Genomic DNA, 21,549 nt, shown 5'->3' with positions numbered 1-21,549 from the left:
TTGCCTACTGAAAGCAATCCTCTGTGTTACTAGACACTGCTAACATGTTCTACTGCTGCTGGTGCTTGGATAATATGTCCTACTGGAATGTAAACATGAAGATAGTAAAGCAGTTCAATACTCGACTCTTTTTTAAAATGAAGGCATGTTTGATTTTACATCCATCACTACCACTGGGCAGTTCTATTTCCAAATTTTTAGCGTTACAGTTTTACAATGCCAGTTTACATTTTTAACCTGACACATTAATTTTTGGGTGTGCCCAACATGCTAATTAACATATTACAGCAGAAATGCTAGAGATTGTGCTTAAAACATTTTACACTACATGGTTTGTGTACTTTTTATGTTGGCTAGGGTAAAGAAAACCAACCAACAAACCAACCAACCAACCGATGTGTGTATATATATATATATATATATATATATATATATATATATATATATATATATATATATATATATATATATATATATATATATACGTATAAATATATATATATATATATATATATATATATATATATATATATATATAGCTCTATAGACCTTTGTATAGTTGCCTGCTTTATAAGACACTATAAATAAGAACATCCAGCCTAATTATTAGCTTGTTTAATGACTACCAAATTTTGAACTGTGCTACTTACAGCTATTTTAGACAAAAACAAACAAAACATATACATGCTAAAGTTACACAAGTAATAAAAAAGTGCAGTAAGTCAAACAGTGTATGACAAAATGTTGTTCCCTGCATTTTGAGCCCACAGTAACACCAAATCTAGTACCAATAGTGGTGTAGCTACAGCAACAGATTTTAAAAATAATTAAACAACAAATGCAAAGAAAGGTTTTAACAAAAAAAAAAAGAAAAAAAAAAAAGAGGAAGTATAGCTGGATCTGGCACAGTTACCTTTATAGGTAACTGACAATGATGAACATTGCTGAGGGATCATCAAGAGTTTCTTCAGAAGGTTCAGAAGTTCTGCTGATGTCGCTTTTTGGCTTCAATGGCATCGAGAATGGGTTGGCGTTTGGCCTGGTAGCGCTGGTGGATCTCCTCAATCTCCTGCTCCATCTGTGGGTCTAGAGAGGCCAGCCGTCTTCTTAGCTCCTCTACACTTAAGGAACGTATCTGAAAATTAGGTATAGATTTAGAATTTAAATAAAAATTCCATGTTTAGATATCATTAACAGTGTCAGACAGAAAATAAAGCTCAACTCATTTATAACAGTCCAAGCACTGTGCTAGTGGTGATTTTCTACATCATACTGTATATACACTGATCTTCTGAGCCATTTTGTATTTTTCAAACTTTGTGCCAACATTTTCCTTGCATTGATGATTGCATATTTATAGGGCTTGCAGCCCATATTACACAGAAATGTATTGAATTGATGAACACATATTTAACATCAATACAATACTGGGAAAGTAAAATAATGTCGCACTGTTCGCTTTAAAATTGAGTGTTTTCTCTCTAGTTGCTCAACCACTAATGTTAACCTTAAAGAAACCACATTAATAGTAGAATATGAAAAACTGTTTTAACCAATTTCTATAGCAGTAAAGGTAATATTAGAAATGTACACAGTATCTTATACACACAGTATAGGTCTGTTTAAAGTCTTTTTACAGCATTGTTGAGCTGTGGTGTGTAAGCCAATTATGTTTTGACTACAACATAATTTACAACATAAAACCATGTTTTTTTTTTTTTTTTTAGTAGCAAATAAAAAAGAATGGTCAAATGCATTTCCAGCACAACATTCCTGCTGACTCCCAGATGACTTCTTCAGTGCCCTTTACAGGCATCCTGTAACTATATATTGCTCAATCAATAAGTTAAAAATAACAAGACCATCTCCATTCTAAGACAAGAGCAAGCTCAATGACTAACACTGATGGATAAGGGGACATACTGTACTGACTAAGGGGACAAATAATGCCGTGATGCTTTTTGTTCTAATAATGCAAGGAGTTCAGTTAAAGAAACTAAAGTCAAAAGACCTTTCAAAATTCTGCACTGTGTGGTTTGGTTTTGAACACATGGCACAATGCATGTTGAAACAGTGTTTTCCCTCAAGATTAAAAGTGTGTGTGACGGTGATGCTGACTCCACCGCACTCAGAGCACAAAAAACTGTTCTTCGCCCCAGAAACTCTCTGGATCAGCAGAAACATCGACACAGAGCTGCGCTGAAAGCCAGCAGAAGAGGTGGCTGTTCAGCACTGCTTACAACCGCTGCTGCGTTTGGCCTCCCTGGAAGCAGGCGAGCTAAAGTCGCACCCTCACTCTACCACGAGCACGAAATCTGCACTGCCACACCTCCTGCTTCTTTCAACTCACTGCAACTGCTTTTCCAACTGTGACCACTAAATAAAAGAGCACTAAATTTTCCACCTGATCCCTGGCTTGTTCTACCCTGGTGGAGCATGCGGGCAGGGGACCAAGGGCACACTAGGTCACGGTGGAGCATTTGCTGCAACACCTCCAGGAGACTAGCCTGCACCAACAGTCCGTCATTTGGAAATTGGATGATTTGGAAATGTGACTCTTAGACTCTACTCTACACTGACCGCTGATGGAAAACTATATTCCACAACACAGAACATAATTTTTGCCAGGACTGAGACAGCCAACAAGCATGTATCATAAAATATCTTATTATTAGCATAGAAATACTGATGCTGATCTAATACTAACCTGTGCAAAAAGTAACAGGTAGAATCTAAAGAGGCACCAAACATCAAGGTCACCAATTCTTATGCTATGTAATTTCAACTAAATGACCAATATCACCATTTTTGACTTGTAGTCCAAGTCAGCAACTCAATGAACAGTACTTACCACCTCCATGTCCCATTCTGTAGGCAGTTTGTGACTGTCGTTGTCACTGTTTTTGTTGTCCTCCTTCTCTTTCTGTTCAAAATACTGTAGGAATGATGGCTTAACTGCATTAGCTGGCTGCATTGTTTCTTGATGATCTTTATTTAAAAAAAATAAATAAAATTTAAAAAAAGGGACAGGGATAGTGTTTTAATGGGTGCTAAACATATAATAGGAAAAAAGACAATTGTACAGAATTGTTCGACAAAGAGTTCGAGGCACATTAAAGTGCATGCAATTCAATTAATTGTATTATATATTTGTATTTTCTTTTGATGATTCAACAGATCTCCAAGCAGCCCACAGAGTGAAGATCCTCACCTTATCATTTATTTATGGCGTTCAATTATTCAGTTATTACCTTATTGTCTTACCTCTGCTCTTCTACAAATGCATACAGAATATGCAATTAGATATAGCGGCGATATAAGAATTCATTCCTTCATTTCCGTGATGCAGTGATTAAAATTTTTCTGAATGGTAACAAAATTATTTTGTATGCTAAAAAAAAAAAACCAAACACCACAATTTTCTAACACAAAAATATTTAAGGAAATATTTTTGACAAGTAACTAGTGGATCATTATTCTCTGATATTCAGGAATGGAAACTGAAAGGAGTGCCCAGACATAGCAGGTAACCTCCATTAAGTTCCATCACTATATTCCTAGATATTATTGAGAGGAAATGCATCATCAGCTATAAGTATCTGGCAAAAACAAAAGGCTGTAAAAAACCCACTGCGGTCTCCTGATTGCATTGAATTGGAACAATTTATGACTACAAACATGCAGCAAAGATACCTGGCAAAAGGGATCAGAATGATATATGGTCAGGGAAATATACAACATTACCACAGTATCTCAGTATATCACAGTATGTCTTTGGAGACAGTCAGGATACACCCTGAAGAGTGTGCCAGTCTCTCTCAGAGCACAAATGCATACACCCATTGACACAATATGTACAATTTAGTAATGCCAATCAGCTTAAAAGATATGTTTTTTGTCTGGGGAGGAAACCAGTATACCCAGAGGAAACCCCCTAGGCATTGGGAGCACATGCAAGAATAAAGAATACTTTTAATGCATTATTATTTCTTTAACAGTACTCTTAAAAGTACTCTTATCTATCTACATTTCAATGTTGTATCAAATATCTCTGCTGCACAGAAGACTAGATTATACAGAGATACAGTGAATATAAAAAGCCATGCCTGATAAAACTATAATTTTTTAATTCTAAAATTGGGTGCCTCATTGTCAAAAACAAATCTCTCACCAAACATGACAAAAGGATAAAAAACTGCTCAGGGAGGATGCAATAAACCCTACAAAAAAAAAAAAGAACGTAGCTTTTGAAAATCTGTGGAATTACTTGAGGTGGGCTGTGCACATCTTGTAAGTTGATAGATCTGGTGCTTTTTTCCCCCAATTAGGAGTTAAATAAAATTGCAAAATCAAGTGAAGCAAGTAGCACAAAAACATGCCATTTTTACGTTGGGGACCACAGACATTATTTCCACTGTAAAATTAATTCTAGCCCATTTTATTGATTCAAACTATAACCAAGCTATTCATCAGCAACTGCATCTGTAGCAAACCACAAGTGCAAACACAAACAGAGCACAATGCTAAGAACACTCACTCTCTCATTTTCTACCGCTTATACGAACTACCTCGGGTCACGGGGGGGCCTGTGCCTAGGGGGGGTTGTGAGGGGTTGACCGGGGAGAACATGCAAGCTCCACACACACAAGGCGGAGGCAGGAATCGAACTCCCAACCCTGGAGGTGTGAGGCGAGCATGCTAACCACTAAGCCACCGTGCCCCCATGCTAAGAACAATGCTCCTCAATTAAAGTGTTAATACTAGTTAGTCCAGAAATTAGCTGCTCAAAACACTAACTTTAGACTTCTGCTTTCCTGAACACTGATGAGACTTGAAAACAAATTACTAACAGTAGCATACCGTCGCTGTCGGGCGGAAACCTTGTATGTCCAAATTTCGTCAATTTCATATTTTTTCACATATCGATGCTTTTGGTCAGTCCCCACGTGGGTGTTATTTTTACAAGTTATTAACCAATCTAAAGTCTTGAAAATAGCTTGAGCACAAATCTCTTAACTCCATTAGACACTTCAACTGTCCACCTCTTCCTCACTCCGCGGGAGAGCTACGCGGCATATTTCTCCACAAGAAGAGTCGCAACGAATCAACACGTCTTCTGAGGTAAATGTCTTCAAAACACTGGGCTCAAAGAAAAAAAAATCTTGACCCCCTCTAGTTCTGGTGCTCGTCTGAGGACAGGAATTTAGCGCAAGACAATCCACTGCAACGCGGACTAAACCCTGTGCACTGCAGATAAGGTACGGCGTTTTTTTAATTTACTGAAAAATAACGGTTTTGGAGATACGAGGATTCCGTCTGACAGCGACTATATGTTGAATGCTTATTTAGCAGCAGATTTATTCTATATTGTAATATTTAAAAGGTCTCACCTTTCTGAATTAATGTTATCATATATTGTACAACCCTTTGCCATAACAAATACAATATTGAAAAACTATACATTGATACCATTTTTTAAAAATATTAATACATTATATTAGATTAAATTAGTTGATTTTTTTTGGTTTATACTCAGAGTAAGATAAAGTACGCATTCTTTGATGTAAGAGGTAAGGCTCTTAGTACAGATCTATACTAATCCAATATTTTTCCATTAGAAGGAAAGTGGTATTGGAGTTAACTTTCCTGGGCTGATTGATTGGGATCATTTTGCAGATGGTGAGGTGTCTGTATTGAAACTGGAGAAAGCAAGTCGTAAGAGCATAAGATGGCCCACAGGGATTAAAGTGCAGCCAATATAAAGGATGCAACTAAAAGGCATAACAGTGATAACTATTAAATGATCTGATTTGGCAAATCTGAAATCCTAAAATGTTATTACAAACTACACCATGAACATTTCCTGTGTATAGATTCATCTCCATGCTGCTGCACAAATGTGTCCCAAAATAGTCAACATGAATCTGATAAACATTTAACTGGTCGATATAGAAATCCTGCTGGCCATGAATGTTTTGGCTCAAATTTGACCTCTGGTGGATGTTAAATCTCACCAATATACACTGCTCAAAAAAGAGAACACTTAATCATCACAGTATAACATCAAGTCAATTAGAAAGGCAACCACCCAGCAGCAGGACCAGTATCTGTCCATTGATTGAGGAGGAACATGAGGGGCTCTGCCAAAGCACTACAAAATGACCTCAAACAGGCTATTATTGTGCATGTTTCTGACCAAACTTTCAGAAACAGTCTCCATGAAATCGCAGATCCGCCATTAGCAAAACATTCTAATCAAAGATCAGAGCAGGTTCACGTTGATCAAATGTGAAGAAGATAAAATGTGAAGAGTCTGGAGATGCCTGAAGACTTCCACATGCTAGCTAGTGGTACCCTTAATGCTGTTACTGGTACTGGGATGAAATCCTCAGCGCCACTGTCAGACTTTAAGCTGGTGCAGTAGACCCTAGGGCCCCCCCAGTGCTTGATGATGCCCGGTCTCATGTGGCCAGTGTGTAGGCAGATAATAAAGTTATTGTTGTCACTGACTGGCCCTTACGTTCCACAGACATGTATCCAATTGATAACCTCTGCTAGGTTATGCATCGGAGAATCCAAAGCCACCAAATATCACCACCAACTGTCCAGGAGCTCACTGATGCCTTGGATCCTGAGCCAGCCCTCAAAAGGGTTGACGATTTTGGTCTCCAGTGACACTCCATTTTGCAAATTACACAATGTATATAAGCAAAGAACTGAATTTTGAAGATGTAAATACTTTATTATTTTGATCATCAAGATCCAACATGTCATTTAAGTGTTCCCTTATCTGAGCAGTATATAAGCGATATATACACTGCTCAAAAAAATAAAGGGAACACTTAAGCAACACATCCTAGATCTGAATGAATGAAATAGTCTTACAAAATACTTTGTTCTTTACATAGTTGAATGTGCTGACAACAAAATCACACAAAAATGATCAATGAAAATCAAAATTTATTAATCCATGGAGGTCTGGATTTGGAGTCACACTCAAAATTGAAGTGGAAAAGCACACTACAGGCTGATCCAACTTTGATGTAATGTTCTTAAAACAAGTCAAAACGAGGCTCAGTAGTTTGTGTGGCCTCCACGTGCCTGGGCATACGCCTGATGAGGTGGCGGATGGTCTCCTGAGGGATCTCCTCCCAGACCTGGACTAAAGCATCCGCCAACTCCTGGACAGTCTGTGGTGCAACTTGGCATTGGTGGATGGAGTCACACGTGATGTCCCAGATGTGCTCAACTGGGTTCAGGTCTGGGGAATGGGCGGGGCAGTCCATAGCATCAATGCCTTCGTCTTGCAGGAACTGCTGACATACTCCAGCCACATGAGGACTAGCATTGTCTTGCATTAGGAGGAACCCAGGGCCAACCGCACCGGCATATGGTCTCACAAGGGGTCTGAGGATCTCATCTCGGTACCTAATGGCAGTCAGGCTACCTCTGGCGAGCACATGGAGGGCTGTGCGGCCCTCCAAAGAAATGCCACCCCACACCATTACTGACCCACTGCCAAACCGGTCATACTGGAGGATGTTGCAAGCAGCAGAACGTTCTCCACGGCGTCTCCAGACTCTTGTCATGTCTGTCACATGTGCTCAGTGTGAACCTGCTTTCATCTGTGAAGAGCACAGGGCACCAGTGGTGAATTTGCCAATCTTGGTGTTCTCTGGCAAATGCCAAACGTCCTGCCCGGTGTTGGGCTGTAAGCACAACCCCCACCTGTGGTCGTCGGGCCCTCATACCACCCTCACGGAGTCTGTTTCTGACCGTTTGAGTAGACACATGCACATTTGTGGCCTGTTGGAGGTAATTTTGCAGGGCTCTGGCAGTGCTCCTCCTGTTCATCCTTGCACAAAGGCGGCGGTAGCGGTCCTGCTGCTGGGTTCTTGCCCTCCCACAGCCTCCTCCACATCTCCTGACATACTGGCCTGTCTCCTGGTAGCGCCTCCATGCTCTGGACACTATGCTGACAGACACAGCAAGCCGTCTGGCCACAGCTCGCATTGATGTGCCATCCTGGATGAGCTGCACTACCTGAGCAACTTGTGTGGGTTGTAGAATCCGTCTCATGCTACCACTAGAGTGAAGGCACTGCCAGCATTCAAAAGTGACCAAAACTTCAGCCAGAAAGCATAGGAACTGAGAAGTGGTCTGTGGTCACCACCTGCAGAACCACTCCTTTATTGGGAGTAATAACCTGTTGTCTATTCCATTTGCACAACAGCATGTGAAATTGATTGTCAATCAGTGTTGCTTCCTAAGTGGGCAGTTTGATTTCACAGAAGTGTGATTGACTTGGAGTTACATTGTGTTGTTTAAGTGTTCCCTATAATTTTTTGAACAGTGTATATATATAAGCGCTGCACAAAGAATGTGAACAATCTCCCTTTTTGAAAAAAAAAATCACTTTTTTATACATCATAAAATTAACGGCGTAACCAAACCACATGTCCATGATTACAGCAGAAGAATATGAGGGAGAGCTGTACGTGCTCACTCACGTTTCATGGTGCCTGCATCCTCCTCTTCATCCTCTGAGTTTATGACCATGGTACCAAGCTGAGACTCCAACGTGCTGTCATTGTGCTCAATCATGGTTCCCAATGAACTTCCGAGTGAGCCGACTGCACGGACTGTTCCCAGATCTGATGTGCTGGCCCTCACCATTGTACCCTGATCAACTTCATCTTCATCCTGATCAGCCATAGACAATCAACAAAGTATAACTTAAAAATATACAACTGCAATTACTCATTTCAAAGCATAAGTGAATCTTGATAAAAGCAATACACCACTTTTTAAATATGTTTAACATATAATATTTTCAATTAACAATTTCTAAAGTTACATTTTATTAATAAACTATTCAAAAGCATTATTGGCTGGGGAAAGCCTGGGAATATTAGGCTACAGGCATAATTTATTCTGGAAAAAGATCAAAGAACTTTTAGCAGATGTTTTTAATACCGAGTTTTCTTCATCCTCTGTGTCCTGTTCTCTCTGTTCAGTCTCCTGTTTCTTCAGTTTGAGCTCCATAGCTTCTGTAATAAGTGCCCTCAGGACACTATTGGACTTAACATTCTTTATGAATGGGTGCTAAAGAAAAAAAAAAATACAAAATACATACAGTGGTGTAAAATTGTTTGCCCCTTTTTTTGCATGTTTGTCACACTTTAATGTTTCAACAAAAAATCAAACAAATTTAAATATTAGTCAAAGTACACAAGTAAACACAACATGCAGTTTTTAAATGAAAAGCCACATTGGAGGGTTTTCAAGCATAATCCACCGTTTTAAGGTCGTGCCACAGCATCTCAATAGTATTCAGGTCAGGACTTTGACTAGGCCACTACAAAGTATTCATTTTGTTTTTCCTTCAGTCATTCAGGTGGACTTGCTGGTGTGTTTGGGATCATTGTCTTCCTGCAGAACCAAAGATTGCTTCAGCTTGAGGTTACAAACAGGTTGTCACACATAGTCCTGCAGGATTTTTCAGTAGACAGCAGAATTCATGGTTTCATGTATCACAGCAATTCTTCCAGGTCCTGAAGCAGCAAAACAGCCCCAGACCATCACACTACCACAAACATATTTTACTGTTGGTATGATGTTCTTTTTCTGAAATGCAGTGTTACTTTTATGCCAGATGTAATGGGACAAACACAGTATTTTCCCAAAAGTCTTGGGGATCATCAAGATGTTTTCTGGCAAATCTGAGATGAGCCTTTATGTTCTTTTTGCTCAGCAGCGGTTTTCGTCTTGGAACTCTGCCATGCAGGCCATTTTTGCCCAGTCTCTTTCTTATGGTGGAGTCATGAACACTAACCTTAATGGAGGCAAGTGAGGCCTGCAGCTCTTTGGATGTTGTTGTGGGTTTTTTGTGACATCTTGAATGAGTCGTCGCTGCGCTCTTGGAGTAATTTTGGTCGGCCGGCCGCTCCTGGGAAAAACACTTTTTCACACAGGGCCATGTGGGTTTCGATTTTGTTTTCCCTTAATAATAAAAACCTTCATTTAAAAACTGCATGCTGTGTTTACTTGTGTCATATTTGACCAATATTTAAATTTGTTTGATGATCTGAAACGATAAAGTGTGAAAAATGTGCAAAAAAAAAAAAAAATTAGCAAGGGGAAAACACTTTCACATCACTGTACATATGATACATATACACACACAAACATATACAAGGCAGTCATGCAATTACCGTTCACCTGGCAACCGCCAAACTCAGACTCCTCTGTGCACTGTGTGCCTCAGCATGTGCTGACCCCACTCTGTGATTTGACATGGCCTACTACTTTGTGGCTGAGTTGCTGTTGTTCTCAATTGCTTCCACTTTGCTATAATACCACTAACAGCTGACCATGGAATATTTAGTAGTGAGGAAATTTCATGAATGGACTTGAACAAGTGGCAACCAATCACGGTACCATGCTTAAATTCACTCCTGAGAGCAACACATTCTTTCTTTCACAAATGTTTGTAGAAGCAGTCTGCACTCCTAAATGCTTGATTTTATACACCTGTGGCCATAGAAGTGATTGAAAAACCTGAATTCAATGATTTGGAGTTGTGTCTATAGTGTATACACAATATACTCGAGTAATCCGAATACAAAAAATCATCAACTTACTGTAAATACACATGGAGCACTGTGTTTCCCGTGTACCATTATTACTGACCCACAACCCATTAAACTCTGGACATGTGATGTAAACAAAGACAAATGAAAAATGAAAAATGGTTGAATGGGGAGAAAGTGCAGAGGGGTGAGAAGATTTATGCAAAAGAAAATGGCAGAAAGTTTGCAATAATTTCAAACTAATACTTTGTACAGGGTCTTTTCTGTAAGATTGAACTGCCGTACCACAACAGTACAAGTTCGATGCTTCAACATCTCATCCAAAAACACAGTCCCCACATCAAGTTCACTGAGCTGAGTCGACACAAGGCAACGTTAGCGTTCGCATTCAGCCTAAATCATTATGATTGCTAGTTGAATTGAGGGCCCGTAGAATGTGGCTATATGTAGTGACTATTTAAGACTGTAAATCAATATGGTGGCTAGTTATGATGTCCCCAAATTAGTTTGATTTGAGTCATTCATGTTCATAGTCACTCTCTGTCACTCACACACACACACACAGACACACACACAATCAGAGTCCGACAGCATGGCCACAATGCCCCTTGAAGAGAGACACACAGTTGCAAAGTTTGCAGTGTTATAGGTTATTTCAAAGCATAATATTTCATTTCATTTCATATGTATGCAGATGATTTACATATCTATCTGTGGGATGTACCAAACTCTTCTGATGCACTTGAATGCATCCACAGACGTTTTCATATCATCAAACTTTGGTAGTCACAGAACTGTCTCTGCATAAAAGACAGTAAAACAGAATGTATTCTGTTTGGCACCTCCAACGTTCCAGTTTTGTTGCTGCTGGTCTTGATTTCTCTGCCCCTCATTTTTGCCAAGCAGTGAAAAATTTAGGGGTGACTTTAGACAACAGATTAAATTTTCAGACACATATTGATTCTGTTGTCAAGAGAGGCTTTTTCCATCTTCGCCTCCTCACGAAGGTCAAGGCCTTTCTGATTCCGAGTAACCTAGAGAGCCATTCATGCTTTTACTAGCTCACGGCTAGATTATTGCAACGCTCTTTATATTGGAGTCAATCAAGCTTATCTGTATCGTCTGCAACTTGTGCAAAGTGCTGCAGCTCATATGCTGACCTATACTCGCAAACAATCAAATCACACCGATCCTGCATCCCTTCCACTGGCTTCCGGTACAATTTCCGATTTCTGGAATTCAGACCTTTGACGTTTCTTTGAACGCAATTAATGGCTTGGTACCTTCTTACCTATTTGAGTGTATACATTTTTACCAACAATGTAGAGCTTTACATTCTGCTGACTAAAACCTAATAGAGGTCCCTCGGTTGAGGTGTAAACAATAGGGTGACCGATCTTTCGCAGTGGCCATAAATTGTTCAGTTAAATAAATTGAAATACAATACAAGTCGCATTGAATAAGGTTACTCAAAAAGTTACTCCGTCCAGGGTGCATCCTGCCTTGATGCCCGATGACGCCTGAGATAGGCACAGGCTCCCCGTGACCCGAGGTAGTTCGGATAAGCGGTAGAAGATGAATGAATGAATGAATTTTGCAAATGTAAATATATAGTGAATACAGGGAAAAACACTTGTAATGTTTCAGCAATAGCATTCAGCAGGCCCATGCTAATGAAAAACATACTTGGATTATGATTGGCTTTCACCTGTGAAATATTAAAACAACTCCCATTTTCTGATTAAAAATCACCTTAGTTGAACTTTCATTTAAGGAAAACAGAAGGAAAATAAAGACTTCCTAGAGCATTCAAAAAAGTTAAAGATACAATAAAAGAAGCACTGGAGAAGCAACACTGCTGGAATAATAGTTACACAAACCCCTCCCTCAAAAACCAGGACAAAAACCAGAAACTTGTGAAGATCTCTGCATAACCTAGGATTGTATATGAGAGTGGATAGGAAAATCCTAAAGCTTTTACTGCAGCAAAAGGTATTCTAGCAAGCAGTCTAAAGTCTAGAGGGTGAATATTTATGCAAGCAGCATATGTAATTCAGATTAACCTGATGACTTTTAAGGGGGCTGAATATTTTTTGCAAGGAAGTGTAAGTGGAACTGCGCCTAGGAGCATTGACAAGTGCAAGTATTTTTTCCATCTCATTTGCATTTTTAATTATTAATTTGTTTCGAGAAATCAAGACGGCATGTTTCCAAACTGGTTGTGACATGTAGGCAGTTCAGAGTCATGTGGATGCAAGTGACAATGAGGCATATGCTGAGAGATACAAAAGGTTCTTTGGGGGTGTGGGGTGGCGGTTTCTGTAACTTAGCTTCAGAGCACAGTGCATTAGATAAGCTCCTAGTGTTCTCACACACCTTTTCCATGCACATTCTGACTACAGTGAGGCATATATCTACAATCAACTATCACCACAGTAATCTACTCTGTTCAATTGTTTATTTCAAAACTGAAACATGAGTTATATGTTGTAAAATAATTAAAACATAGATGCTAAATGCTGCTTTGATAATCACAGGCAGAAATCATTTTGTAAATATAAATGTTAATTTCAGTTGTTAACTGACAATTAAAACAAACGCTGTGTTTAAAGGAGACAGGTAATGACAGAGAGAAGAAAACCAACATACTTGTAATAGCTGTGTGGCTGTTGCTCTGCTCTCAGGATTCTTTATCAGGCATTGTGCCACAAAATCCCTGAAAGGTTCTGACCACTGGTCAGGGATCCGAAATGTTGGTGGTGGATTTGTTGGAATCATGAATATTGCCTGTTCAAACAACAACCCACAGATACACCAGCATTTAGAATAAATTCAGCATTTCAAATGATCATTAGACAGAATCTTTGGAAGTCTTACAATGTCAGTTATATAGTGAACGATTATATATACACCCACATATAGTAAAATAATAGCCATATTTGTACACATCATATATACAAAAATAACTAAAGAATCATCATAACTGAATTGAAAACATACACAAATAACACATTTAAACGTGAGCCTGTGAATTGTATCTGATTTCTATAAAACTGTTCTTTTTTCAGTAAAATCTTAAAAATTGTGGAAATCCTAAAAATTTCTATGTGATGAAACTGTATCATAACATCTAAAAAATACGGACAATATTACAACCAAATGTTCTGATTAATACATACTTTAAACTTATTAAATCATATTATAGCTTTACAAGTTTTACCCTCATAGGGTGTATGTCTGCATATGGTGGCTTCCCTTCAGCCATCTCTATGGCTGTGATGCCAAGAGACCAGATATCTGCTACACAGTTATAGCCAATTTCCTGAATGACCTCTGGAGCCATCCAAAACGGCGTTCCAATTACTGTGTTGCGTTTCGCCATTGTGTCCTTAGAGAGAAAACAGAGGCAAAATGCAGCAGGTAAACAAAATTAGAGAATTTTCTAACAATCAAACAAATGTTCTATTACTCCATGTACAGTATCTATTTCTAGCTAAATCTTGCATTGTAACGCTTTACACACTGGTACAAGAATTTTAATATAAATTAAAAAAATTTAACTGATTTATATAATGTTTGTACTCTGTATGTGAACTAAACACTGTTTGCCCTCACAGTTAGCTGTCCCGCAACACCAAAGTCGGCAAGTTTGGCCTGTCCCTCAGAGTTCAGAAGGATGTTTCCAGCTTTGATGTCCCTGTGGATCTTCCTCATGAAGTGCAAGTATTCCAGTCCTTTAAGAGTGGACTGCATAATGGCAGCTATTTCATCTTCTGTTAACTGTCACACACAAAAACACAGAAAATTATGACAGATTTCATGGACGCTGCTTTACTACACTGTTTTTTCACCAGGCATAAAAATGCACAAACTGTCAGAAATGAACAACTAATAAGGGATACTTATAATAAGCTATATAACAAGCTATCTGATATAATAAGCTATCTGAATCTCTGTCTTTTTTTTTGTGTCGTCCATAAATTTTTCAAGAATATATTTTGCCTATTATATTTTTTTTTCCAACAATTTTAGCGCCACAAGACTTTAAAGGAGAGCTTTCACTTACTGTTTTGTTGCGTATTCTGATAATGTCAGACACAGAGCCAGCTCCACAGTACTCCATTACAATCCATAGATCACTGTTCTTAAAGTAACTGCCATAATATCTCACCACATGTGGACTGGTGCAAAAGACAACAATAAAACTATCAACATCCAATCTTGAAAAAAAGAATACCTAATAAATGCAATGAATCTAAATCCTCATGTAGAAAATAATAAATATAACAACAGGTAGCTTTCAGACTGGGCACATTTGCTGCAGTTTGAATCAGAGTACTATTGTTCCAGGCAAAAAAAATTATGGAAGTTGTTCAGACATTAACATAACACCACAAAGCATAAGTGGGTAAATCAGAGATCTGAAGGACAGATATATCAGTAAAAAAGGGATGTATGAGTCAATGTGAGCAAACCTGTTGCACTGCTGCATAATAGAGATCTCTTTAATGATTTCTTGTAGATCTGACTCCACAGGAACCTGTTTAATTGCCACAATCTCCCCAGTCTCTTTATAATGTGCCTTGAATACGCTGCCATAAGACCTAAAAAAAAAAAGGTTTAAATCACATTAATGACCACCTTCTGTCACTGACTGTACAAGAGAAAAATGCCTGCCAACCAGAGCAAGTCTTGTTTTTCTCATTTCATTATGTCTAAACATTCAAGCGTTTCAGATTTCCTTATTTCACTGTGCAAAACAAATAGTTTAGAATTTTCCTCATCATAGCTGGTTTAGTCATAAAATTTGATTATTCTTTCTATATTAGACAAACAAATGGACATGTTAGGGAAAGACTGACAATTTTCCATAAGCTGTATGGGCATGAATTTTTTTTTTTTTGATACTCACTGAACTCATGTATATTTATGAAAAATATACTAAATATTAAGCTTTCATTAAATCTTGAAACTTTTATGTTTAGATGCAACGGCATTTAAAATTTACCTTTAGTACAGAACATGAGAATGGGCATGTCAACCATTCCAGTAAGTGCAAGGTGTTGTGATCTGCACATTCATTTTCGTGCATGTCGTTGTGCCGGCTGCTCTTAAGCACTTGTGATATACAATAAACTTATGTCAAATAGTATTATATCATGGTCAGGTGCCCACATAATTTTGGCCATACAGCGCACAATGGAACTGTTATTTCTTCAGTTTTCTTGGAAACTCCTTTAATTCTTCATAAAGACACTTCTGAATGGGCAGCGGCTTTAAAGTGTCACTTTGGCATTCATGCTGAATACTATGATGCATCATTTAATACAGGAAATTTTCTAAAACTGTAAAATTGAAAATTTTTACCTACCCCTCTCCAAGTTTCTCCAAAATATCAAACACTTCCTCAGGCTGCTTGGTCAGGCTGTCCTCACTAAGTTTCTTCAGTTGCCTAAAGACATAATGTGAAATTCAACAAATTAAAAGCCATATCATGCATGAATACAACTCATTCTCTAACTGCAAAAAGCTAGCTTTTTTTTAACCTGTTTGAATAGCCCATATTCAGTGGCAATAAATATGAAAAGAGGCTCTTCTGTTTTTTTCTCCCTAGGGCATGGAAAGCTTCAATCAAAATGGTCCTGTAACATCAGCGTCCTCCATATGTAACACACTACACAAATTCAAATCATGTTCTGCTAACTATAACAATACCAACTCCTAGTCAACTGGGGACAAATCAATTTCTAGTATGAATATTTACCCTCTCTCCCAGTACAGCAAAATTGAAATCCACTATACACATTTCCAATCTGTATAAACAAAAGAATTATATTATTGCTGCAAGTCTGTGATAAGATTAGTCAGGACACTGTTGGATTTCTGTTTGTAGAGCATCATGAGCCATCGCATTAGCTACTGGGGCAGGGCAATGGGAAAGAAGAGGAGTGCGAGACCCCTGTTGGGTAAATTAGTCACAACACTCCACAAAACATTCATTTGTAGTAAAAAAAAAAAAAAAAAACAACCCCCCCCACACACACACACAAAAAAAACAAACAAACAAACAAAAAAAAAAAACACATCTGCCACAATTGAATAGTAACAATTAAAACTAAAATATAAAAAGACATATGGCTGTAAGTATTTGCAGTTTTTCTATAACTTATTGCCTGTGGAGTGTCACATCACAAAGACATTCAGTACCGAACATGGTGTCAAGAACAGCAGAAAACAGTGAAATATTCTGCTGTTAGACAACTTGGATGTAAACAAAATACTGAAAATGCAGATTTTTTTTTTTTTATGTTACTACAGAATCACCTAACCAGGTGAGGTTTTGTGATTGCATACGATACTGCAATTATGATATTATAATGCATAACCCTACACTTCTAATACATGAAATTGTGAAAATGTCATGTGTGGTCACATAGGATGCAGTCAAATGAGATAAGTGAATCATAAGTCTGACCAATTGTATGCTACAATGATTTTTTCATTCCCCCTCCAAGAATTTAGTTCCTACCTGCCATAGGCTACTTGCACAAACACTTCTGCATTATAACCACAATGATTCCTCTACTTCAGGTTCATTCACTTATAATAGCAAAATTCATCAAACATGTATCAATAGTTGCAAAGCTCCTTGAAGAAAGCTAGAGACAGTACACTTAAGTATTTTCTGACAGGCTCTCATTTTATCACAGAGATAAATCTGTTTATTTTTGTGCTTTTAATGCGACGTCAGCAACACAAGCAAGATGGGTTAAACAGAACATTCAGTATATTCTGCTAATTAAATTGTATAAGACATTATAAAGAAAAATTAAGTCTGGAAAGTAGTAGCTGAGATCACTGAAGTGTTTGTAGCTAGTACCAAAAGCTTGATGACGTTCACGACTGTCTTGACCTCAGTTCAGCTCTCCAGCTCACATCACAGCTGCGGCTATACAAGATGACTGAGAAGGTTCGCTTGAGTTACTCTTTGTACTGCCTTAACACTTCTACCTTCTTCAGCTTAAACTCTATTTTTAAAGATATTTTAGAAGTAATAAAAGCAATGAATTGTTTGCTTTATGACTAACCAGAATTCACAACTATTCAATGTCGCTCACTGCTTGTTTGTCTGTGTTCCTATATACTATAAAGCATAGTATTTTGAAATATGCATTAATGTTTAGTTTGGACTAAATGTGAAATTCTGTTTCATGAAAGTTTGGCTAGTGTTTTGTCCAACCCTGTGGTAGCTATAAACAGTTGTATCCTCAGTTTCTGAGAAACTGCTTGCAATAATATCAAGAAGAACACAAGTCACTAGAGTTTCCATCAGTGGAAACGTTAAGGTGCAAGTAAACTTTCTCCAAGCATACAGTGCACATGCAGATAGTATGTGAGTGGCATTGTTCACATACTCTCATGCATGCTTTATGTAAATCAGAAGGATTGAAAGAAGGGTTCTCCTAATGGCATATCTCAAAAATCTCTCTCCATCTCATTTTCAAGTTGGGCTCTAATGTTTAGCACTTTAAATGTACAGCAGTATTAAACAGACTCACGAGGTGTGATTGGCATCTTTAAATCAAAAATCCTCAACACACAAAATATTTAGATAGAAAATCAAGAAAATTGGCATGCAAAACAGTATCTATAATAGGAAATCTTAATGACCATCTAGAATAGTATATAGTATCTCACAGAAGTGAATACACTCCTCACATTTTTCTAAATATTTTATTATATCTTTTCATGTGACAACACTGAATAAATGTCACTTTACAATGTAAACTAGTGCGTGTACAGCTTGTACAATGGTGTAAATTTGCTGTCCCCTCAAAATAACTCAACACATAGCTATTAATGTCTAAACCACTGGCCAAAAAAGTGAACACACACAAAAGTGAAAATGTCTAAAGTAAACCCAATTAGCCATTTTCTCTCCCTGGTGTCATGTGACTCATTAGTGTTACAAGGTCTCAGGTGTGAATGGGGAGCAGGTGTTAAATTTGGTGTTATCGCTCTCACTCTCCCAAACTGGACACTGGAAGTTCAACATGGCACCTCATGGCAAAGAACTCTCCGAGGATCTGAAATTAGAATCGTTCCTCTACATAAAGATGGCTATAAGGATATTGCCAAGACCCTAAAACAGCTGCAGCACAGTGGCCAAGACCAAACAGTGGTTTAACAGGAAAGGTTCCACTCAGAACAGGCCTCGCCATGGTCGACCAAAGAAGTTGAGTGTACGTGGTCAGTGTCATATCCAGAGGTTGTGTTTGGGAAATAGACATATGAATGCTGCCAGCATTGCTACAGAGCTTGAAGGGGTAGGGGGTGTCAGCCTGTCAGTGCTCAGACCATACACCGCACACTGCAACAAATTGGTCTACATGGCTGTCATCCCAGAAGCAAGCCTCTTCTAAAGATGATGCACAAGTAAGCCTGCAAACAGTTTGCTGAAGACAAGCAGACTAAGGACATGGATTAGTGGAACCATGTCCTGTGGTCTGATGAGACCAAGATAAACTTATTTGGTTCAGATGGTGTCAAGCCTGTGTAGCAGCAACCAGGTGAGAAGTACAAAGACAAGTGTGTCTTGCCTACAGTCAGGCATGTTGGTGGGAGTGTCATAGTCTGGGGCTTCATGAGTGCTGCCGGCACTGGGGAGCTACAGTTCATTGAGGAAACCATGAATGCCAACATGTACTGTGACATACTGAAGCAGAGCATGATCCCCTCCTTTCAGAGACTTGCTAAAGAAGCTGAGGGTAAAGGTGATGGACTGGCCAAGCATGTCTCCAGACACTAATGGCTGCTGTGTGTTGAGTTATTTTGAGGGGACAGCAAATTTACACTGTTATACAAGCTGTACACTCACTACTTTACACTGTAGCAAAGTGTCATTTCTTCAGGGTTGTCACATGTAAAGATATAACAAAATATTTACAAAAATATGAGGGGTTTACTAACTTGTGAGATACTGTATAACAGGAGTGGCCAAATTGTTTAGTCACTTGACACAGTGCGACATGATTCTATACTGGCGTCACGTTTTACATTGGTACTGCATCACACAGGCATGATAATGTACACAACTGACACTCCAAATGACAACAGAATGTGTGTGATGTCGCCTTTAAAACAACAGCTTTAGCTCCGACTGTTACAAAGTGCTCACACTGAAGACTTCTCCCATACATGTTGAATAAACTTCCTCTTACAAAAAGCTTCATCATTTTAATTATCATTATTTTCCCTGTTATATAACACGTAATTTCAAGACTTTTATTATTAGGTTTAATGTTATAACGATAAGAATTAGAAGGTGCGCGTTAATATAAACCTGTGATTAGAACTGCTGTCAGAGAAATTCAATAAGCACCAATCAAAATCAAGAACTTATCTGTGTTGTGTAAAAAGTGATAGCACCGTTATTAATACATGTTTGTGTGTAACTTTCTAATTATTAGTGAGTAAAACGCTAATAGGTGAAAATCTTGTCTAGTTAACTAGCCGCGGATTTAGCATGTTAAGGCTAAAGGTTCCTTCTTTATTTTCCCCCCTCAAATTGCAAAACAGACATCTTCTGTGAATTACACCAACTCACAATTAAATTCTAAAAAAAACATTCATTTAACCTATTAAAGAAAATATACTGTAAATATATCGCCATGGCTAAAACAGCAGGATAGCATACGTGTATATGTGGCTATGGCTATACATTAAGCTCATGGTAAGCTAATAGTACTTAGCTGGCTAGCAAGTCAACACTTTTACATTAGACTGACTTAGTTGACAAGTTAAATTATACCGTGATTACACCATTAAACATTAATAAGTATTACCTGCGAGGGTTGTTCCTTAGTTGTACCTGCTCTCTTGTTTCCGTCATGACTTGATATAATAGCTAACGTTACCTATCTAATGACCAACATTTGAATTTAACTTTATGCTAGCTAGCTAACTGAAGGTGTTCAAACCATTTTAAACCTGCACCTAAACGACTGAATTCTCCACTCTTTACACTTTTCTTTAGATTAATGTGTGTGTAAAACCGCTTAGTAAGCCGAGAAGTGTTTGAATTTACGTTACGCTGAATTTATTTAACGTCTTATTTTCTACTGATTTCTAATCCACCCGTGTTGGGAGTTCCGCAGTGTGAGAGAAACTCGGTTGCCAAATATTTCGTGTTCACTCCTGGTAAGCACTTTTCAACGGAGAGTCGCTCGAAAAGTCGCTAAATGCCACCGGATGACGCCATGCGCTAATTAGCATTCTCAGGGCGCCATGGCGTCATATTTGCGTTCTGCTTAGTGTAAACCTTTTACACGTTTGCATCTATTCTCTGTGCTCACGTACTGTATTTTCATACAAATGCATTAGTTTTATCGTTTACATAGATTCCTGTTTATGTTGCCAGATAACGGAGTATGAAATAGTGACTGAAGAGAGGCAATTAAGACTTCAAGTCAACCAGGTGTCACTTCTGAGCTATTTCCTATTTAAAATATTCATTTTGTAACTACAGTGTTGTCAGATAAAATCACCTTAAATATAAATTAAAGACAATGACTGTGCTGTTAGTGCCTATATTTAAATGTAAAATGATCACTCACAGAGAAAGTTAGAAGCAACATAATGTCTATTCTCAGTCTAGGTAACAAACCTAAAGAAGGATGTTCTGTTTTCAGGAAAACGAATGTAAGGAAGGTACCTTTTTTTGATGAATAAAGTGGTCTGAAAAGTCACGAGACAATATCATTAAGTTGGCAATAATACTTTAACACTGTTAGTGTTAACAGTACTAACCATTAAAAGTTGGTGGCACACCTGGTATTACACTTTACAACAAATCAGTTTTTATTGTTGCTAAAATAAAACAATGTGGAGGGAGAGTATTTTTACATAAAATTCACCAGTGTTTATATGCATATGGATACATGCAGATGAGGGAAAG

The 21,549-nt window shown here is 38.1% G+C and overlaps 1 protein-coding gene across 2 annotated transcripts; it reads right to left on the bottom strand.

Moving 5' to 3' along the window:
* Window positions 1-599: 599 nt before the first annotated feature.
* On the bottom strand, window positions 600-20,772 carry LOC132844689 (serine/threonine-protein kinase 4-like). 2 transcript variants are annotated; one of them, XM_060868389.1, is made up of 11 exons: window positions 20,438-20,772; window positions 15,964-16,044; window positions 15,068-15,196; window positions 14,659-14,773; window positions 14,208-14,372; window positions 13,813-13,980; window positions 13,242-13,379; window positions 8,977-9,105; window positions 8,511-8,703; window positions 2,852-2,988; window positions 600-1,135 (listed from the first exon to the last, which is right to left on the bottom strand). In XM_060868389.1, the coding sequence occupies exons 1-11, from the start codon at window positions 20,482-20,484 to the stop codon at window positions 977-979; spliced, it is 1,461 nt and encodes a 486-aa protein (XP_060724372.1). In that variant the 5' UTR covers window positions 20,485-20,772; the 3' UTR covers window positions 600-976. The 2 variants fall into 2 exon arrangements, with proteins under 2 accessions (XP_060724372.1, XP_060724373.1); XM_060868390.1 differs by lacking the exons at window positions 600-1,135; window positions 2,852-2,988 and adding an exon at window positions 5,550-5,688.
* Between the last annotated feature and the right edge of the window lie 777 nt (window positions 20,773-21,549).

The sequence above is a fragment of the Tachysurus vachellii genome, chromosome 4 (genome assembly GCF_030014155.1).
Source record: "Tachysurus vachellii isolate PV-2020 chromosome 4, HZAU_Pvac_v1, whole genome shotgun sequence".
Lineage (NCBI taxonomy): Eukaryota > Metazoa > Chordata > Actinopteri > Siluriformes > Bagridae > Tachysurus > Tachysurus vachellii.
This window is presented reverse-complemented; position numbering and strand designations above follow the sequence as displayed.

Excerpts from the sequence above, each read along its gene's own strand:
- LOC132844689 (XM_060868389.1), bottom strand. The coding sequence starts at position 20,484 with ATGACGGAAACAAGAGAGCAGGTACAACTAAGGAACAACCCTCGCAG. Across the intron at positions 16,045-20,437 it reads CTAAGGAACAACCCTCGCAG|GCAACTGAAGAAACTTAGTG; the intron begins GTAATACTTATT and ends TTATGTCTTTAG. Across the intron at positions 15,197-15,963 it reads TTGGAGAAACTTGGAGAGGG|GTCTTATGGCAGCGTATTCA; the intron begins GTAGGTAAAAAT and ends TTTTTTTTTTAG.